Here is a 6064-nt window from a genome sequence, read left to right on the forward strand (position 1 = left end):
GATATGACACTCCCCATTTTTTGGCAAATTTGGAACTTCGGCTTCTATAGATAGAGATAAAACGGCTGCTACAAACATAGATATCGCTCCAAAAAATGTACCAACTGCTACACGCCGTAGAGGAGTAACAGTGATGTGACATTTTGAACGTAAAAACAACACAATTAAATAAATTAATGGAGTGGCGATAACTGCTAATACATAATTCAGGAACAGCATTCTTTTAGGTTGAAAAACTTTATATCCTTTCTCAATGCGCATAAATAGTGCTTGTGTACTCCAATTAGTCATAGTTATAATAACAGTGGCCATGTAAAATTGAAGAACCATGAAAATCGACATCAGTTTCAATGTATTTTTTGTTTGTCTTACAAATGATTCTGCATACGATTTTTTAGAATAGTCCAACCAGTGCTCTTGCCTTTCTTTTGAAACAATTTTTCCTTTAATCCCGTTCTAAAACAAACCTTACAATACTTGGGTTTGAAAATGCCCAAGAAGGTCCTTACCATCAAACATAACACCCAAAGAATAGTGTTGTACTTTTCTGTTTTTTCGTAGACATACCAGCGTTTTGCGGAGACAAATACAACTTAAAATCAATAATTTTAGTAAATTGTAACGCAAAATGAGACATTTGGTACTTAAGCAAAAAGTGAGGCTAACGGTGGATACTAGAAATGCAGCGGGGTAACAACTATTAGCTCCAAGACAATGAATAACTGTAAGATAAGGTGCCTCATAAATGCCAATTGCACCTCCTGTATTGGTAGCAGCGTAAAGAAGTAAAAAGTAAACCTCCAAGTGCTTGTGTTGTTCTGGTAACTTAAATTGGCTTCCTCCGAAAGCCATAATGCATGGTTTAATTGCACCTGTACCCATGGCAATCAATCCAAGGGCGAAGAGACAAAGGGGTATCGAAATGTCCTCTGAATATTGGACAACTGATCCTGTCATCATTATTGTTCCAATGAGGTATATAATTAAGAAAAGGACAATTGCATAGAATCTTCCTATAAAGCAGTCGGCAAATAATGCTCCGAGTAAAGGACAACAGAAATTAAAGCTTCGAAAGCCGTTATACATAAGTGTTGCCTCGTCTTTGCTATACTTTACGATATTTTCAAAGTAGGATAACAAAGCCGCTGAAAGAAGAAGTTAAAATGGCTACTTGCGATTACTTGTGATTTACTTCGCAGTCCTACCAAACAGAGTTTTTTGAAGATTGCCATTATGAAAACCGCAGCAATTTGCTTCGGATATTTGGGTTTCTAAAAGCAAAAGAAATGCAAATTAAAACCATTTTAAAAAAAGTTTATTTACAAAAAACGAGAAGTTTTGCTACTTACCTCTTCAACATCATTCATGTTGCTTGAGAAAATAAGTAATTAATATTCTAGCAATTGTAAATAAATGTCACGACTGACACAATTTGACAGAAATATTTGTTGGTTTGAAGGCACATACACATTACACAATAATGCGGCATATACAGGATGATTTTAAGGTATTGCAAATATGTTAACAGGTGATAGTAGAGCTCAAAAAAAGTCAAAATAATTCAACAAATCTGACAAATCTGCAAAATAAAAATTCAGAATAGATTAATAGTTTTTGCAAATAGTCAACTTTTAGTTCAAAAACTTTACGGGCTGTGCCAATACGTAAAAAGCCTGTATTTACTTTCACAGATCGAAAGTATTTGTAGTAATATGCAATTTGTGTAGTAAATTTGGAACATTTCTCGATTACAATTAAGATACATAATTATTGTTAAACTTATTTTTTTTTTTCAGAAAAGTCAATAACTAATTATTTTTTTTTAATCTAGGACAAATGTGTTCTTATGAAATAATATTATTACTTTTAGAAGACTCTCAATTTGATTTACTATCGTTTTGATGAGAGCACCTTCATTGGCCGAACACATGTAGACAATAAGCTTTGTTAATTGTTGGTAAGCTATATTGGAATTAAATTCAAGTTTGTAGGCTTTCACTGTATATTAAATAAAAACAAGCTGTACAGATAAATGTTAAAGACATAAATAAATTTACTGTCCTACTCGTCATTACTTTCGGTATCTTCAGTTATTATATCTTCTTTTTTACCATATTGTTGATCGACATATTTATATCTAACTGCTAACAGAATGAAGATTAGTGTAAACAGCATCGTTAATCCACCAAATGTAAAAAAGAAGTGTGACTAAAAGTTTAAATTATAAACAGTGACAGTTTTTTTAAAATGGAAGAAAACCTGTTTAAAATGGATCAGTTCTATTATTATATGTATAATTCCTCCTACTCCTGATGTCAATAATGAAATTGCAATGATGGTACATTTCAGCGATTTAAAAGGCGTTTGTGTATATGCAAATTCTAAAACTGCTGGTATCACTAGAACCCTGCTTATGGCGTGGATCATGTACTGAGGAATTTGCCACAAAATATGTAATTGATGTGGTTTTCCAACTTCGTGAACTTCCAACTTCTAAAATTCATAAAATCATTCATTTCTGTTTACATTTTACCAAATGAATCTATTATTACCTTGGATTTACTATTGTCGAAATACAGTAGAACTCTATAAATTCCACCACGAAAAAACCTTGCTGCTTTTTCAATRCCCCCAATGTTGTAAACACCACTAGTAACTTTATAAACAGAATAATCTTGAGGACCGATTTCAGTGACATGATCATGATCACAAATATATTTTATTTTTTCATCTGTCTTCCCTAAATTTCCAACTAAACTTCTTATTTTTGCATCTCCATAGTAATCTTTCTCCAAATCTTCTTTGAAGCCTTGTAGACCATTTGTTGTAAAAAAATAACCTACACTTATTTTTTCTTTAACAACAAATGGGCCGGTAGTGTTAGAAATCGTTTTGTCACATCCAGAAATCGTATGCTGTATTTTCTTGGTACCTTCTACTTTAACTGAGAGGAATTGGTAGCCCATTGGATCAATTTGCACTTGGTTAATGAATGGAGGAGCGTCTATTTTAACTAAACAATTGAGTGGGTTGTAAAATCTGATATGACACTCCCCATTTTTTGGCAAATTTGGAACTTCGGCTTCTATAGATAGAGATAAAACGGCTGCTACAAACATAGATATCGCTCCAAAAACTGTACCAACTGCTACACGCCGTAGAGGAGTAACATTGATGTTAAATTTTGAACGTAAAAACCACATAATTAAATAAGTTATCGGAGTGGCGGCGATTGCTAACATATAATTCAGGAACAGCATTGTTATAGGTTGAAAAACTGTATCTCCTTGTTCATTACGCATAAAGCGTGCTTGTGTTTTCCAATCAGTTACAACTACCATAATAGTGGCCATATAACATTGAAGTACCATGAAAATCAAAACCACTTTTAATGTACTTTTTGTTTGTCTTACAAATGACTCCCCGTACGATTTTTTACAATAGTCCAACCAGTGGTCTAGTTTTTCTTTTGAAACAATTTTTCCTTTCATCCCGTTCTAAAGCAAACCTTCCAATATTTGGGTTTGAAAATACAAAAGAAATTCCTTACCACCAAACACAATACCCAAAGAATACTGTTGTTCTTTTGTGGTTTTACATGGACATACCAACGTTTTGCTGAGACAAATATAACTTAAAATCAATAATTTTAGTAAATGGTAACGTAAAATGAGAAAGGTACTTAAGGAAAGAGTGAGGCAAAGAGTGGATACTAGAAAAGCGGCGGAGTAACAACTATTAGCTCCAAGACAATGAATACGTGAAAGATAACGTGCTTCATAAATGCCAATTGCGCCTCCTGCATCCTTCGCAGCGTAAATAAGCAAAAAGAAAATTTCCAAATGCTTATATTGCTGTGGTAATTTAAATTGGTTTCCTCCGAAAGCAAAAACGCATGGTTTAATTGATCCCCTTCCCACGGCAATCAACCCAAGAGCGAAAAGGCAAAGATGTCTCGAAATGTCCTCTGAATATTGGACAGCTGATCCTGTCATCGTTGTTGTTCCAATGAGGTAAATAATTAGGAAAATGACAATTGTATAGAATTTTCCTATAAAACAATCGGCAAATAATGCCCCCAGTAAAGGACAACAGTAATTAAAGCTTCGAAAGCTGTGATACATAAGTGATGCTTCGTCTTTGCTGTAGTTTATGACGTTCTCCAAGTAGGATAATAAAGCCGCTGAAAGAATAAGTTAAAAATGGCAACTTGCGATTAAGTACCTGTGATTTACTTCGTAGTCCTACCAAACAGATATTTTTGATGAGTGACATTGCAAGAATCGCAGAAATTTGCTTCGGATATGTAAGTTTCTAGAAGGAATGTAAATGAAAACTATTTTTAAAAAAAGTGTGCTTCTTATACCTCTTGAGTATTACTCATGTTGTTTGAGATGATAAAAAATTAATATTCTAGCAGTGGTAAATTATGTCACGATTGCCAGGATTAACACAATTTGGCAGAAATATTGGTTGTTATGATATAGCTTAATCCATATCTGGTGGCGAACTGACAGTGACAGAGAAGACACTTGGACGGCGCCCACGTGGTTAAAATAAAAAAATGCATGGGCGTACTTTTTTTTCTCTAAAATTTTCTTAGCTGTCATTTGCAATAGTTTGCAATCGGATGATCGCAAATAAAGACCAATGTTTAAGTATGGAAATTCATTTAGATGTAATCGTTAATAAACTTATCATAAGCGACGATAGCAGCGATGAGAGCGATTATTGCTTTAGTGATTTTGAGGACAAGGATTGTTAGAAATATCATATTTGAAAAGTATTTTCATGCGTTAACAATTTAATAATTTGTTCATCATTCTTCGTCTTATGTATGAGTTACCTACTAATTATAATTTTTTAAAGATTAACAGTGGTTTTGAAATATTATTTAGTACGACGCGTATGAACAATATTTTTTTTAGTAGTAAACGTATATTTAGTGTAATCATTTTTGACAACGTCAGTTCGCCACCAGATTTGGAGCAAGCTCTTAACTGTGTATGAAAAAATAGAGTTCCTATATTAGAACTCAAGAAAAAATTAATATGACATTTTTTTTCAACTTTTTCAGACAACGTGATGATGATAATAGAATTTTATAGAGCTCCTCCCTAGTAAGCTATGGGCTGCCTATGGGCTAATAGTAAAGTTTATACAGGGTGATTTTTTTAAAACAAACGACCAGAAAAAATATTTCAGAAAAATAAATAAAAATTAAAAAATCCCGAGACGGGTTAATTTTTATTTACAGAGGGACATCTTTTAGTGTACTTTTTAAATTTTTATATACCGACAACCCTTTTAAAATTTAAAATAGCATCACCTCTTTTGCGATACTTTTTTTGAGTTTCGATTGTTTTTTAAAAGGTTACATGATTCCCAATTAAGTACTGGTAATACTGTTGTAGGTAGTATGAAATGCACAAAACAAAGTTGAATGTTTATTTTTAAACTAAAATTAAACTGACATTATCTGTTATGAAAATAGGGCATTCCATAAACAATACACAAAAAAAAGTAGAAGGTGTTCAAAATGGTCAGGTGGCAAGATTTTGTTTTGTGTAACGTAAATAAAAAATTCCCCAAACTCAAACAAAACACACAGTCGAATTCCTGGTCAAAATACTTTTTATTTGAGGCATCATAAAGGTGGTGGTGGCATTTAAAATTTTGAAAGAGTTGTTTGTATTACAAAGGGGTTGATGCTACAACTTTCAAAAGTACTCTAATATTTTTAATTTATAAAAAAAAAATTATGTCAAAAAAATTGTGTCAATTAAATCTTCGAGATTCATCGAATCAGATCCGCGGTAATTTAGCACACGGGCAAATTATTATCGATAATTTGCACACGTGTTGAATTATCGCGTAATTTGAATGTGATTGGATAAATGTCAGAAATTTGAAAGATTTTATTGGCTTAAATTTTGTAAGAGAAATAATCGGTAAAAATTCGTGTTTGGACGCATCAAGACCCTACCCCGTAGCCAATATTATACAAGCATATTGACGTCATGTCAGGTACATCGGAGAATTCTTTAATCGTACGACTAAAAAT

At 32.8% G+C, this 6064-nt stretch overlaps 2 protein-coding genes across 2 annotated transcripts; both read right to left on the reverse strand.

The window, feature by feature from the left end:
• Nucleotides 1-1437, reverse strand: LOC123014827 (solute carrier family 15 member 1-like; the record flags this gene model as incomplete). Its single annotated transcript, XM_044414108.1, has 5 exons — nt 1350-1437; nt 1193-1271; nt 645-1145; nt 510-592; nt 1-456 (listed from the first exon to the last, which is right to left on the reverse strand). Coding segments are annotated over exons 1-5 (1137 nt in total), but the record flags the coding sequence as incomplete, so codon positions are not given.
• Nucleotides 1438-1990: 553 nt separating this feature from the next.
• Nucleotides 1991-4502, reverse strand: LOC123014634 (peptide transporter family 2-like). The gene is made up of 7 exons (XM_044413844.1): nt 4367-4502; nt 4236-4314; nt 3683-4183; nt 3551-3633; nt 2553-3497; nt 2260-2493; nt 1991-2208 (listed from the first exon to the last, which is right to left on the reverse strand). The coding sequence occupies exons 1-7, from the start codon at nt 4382-4384 to the stop codon at nt 2062-2064; spliced, it is 2007 nt and encodes a 668-aa protein (XP_044269779.1). The 5' UTR covers nt 4385-4502; the 3' UTR covers nt 1991-2061.
• Nucleotides 4503-6064: the final 1562 nt, after the last annotated feature.

Source organism: Tribolium madens, unplaced genomic scaffold (genome assembly GCF_015345945.1).
Source record: "Tribolium madens isolate multiple individuals breed KSU strain unplaced genomic scaffold, Tmad_KSU_1.1 Scaffold_97;HRSCAF=244;Tcas5.2_LG3a, whole genome shotgun sequence".
In the NCBI taxonomy this organism is placed as follows: domain Eukaryota; kingdom Metazoa; phylum Arthropoda; class Insecta; order Coleoptera; family Tenebrionidae; genus Tribolium; species Tribolium madens.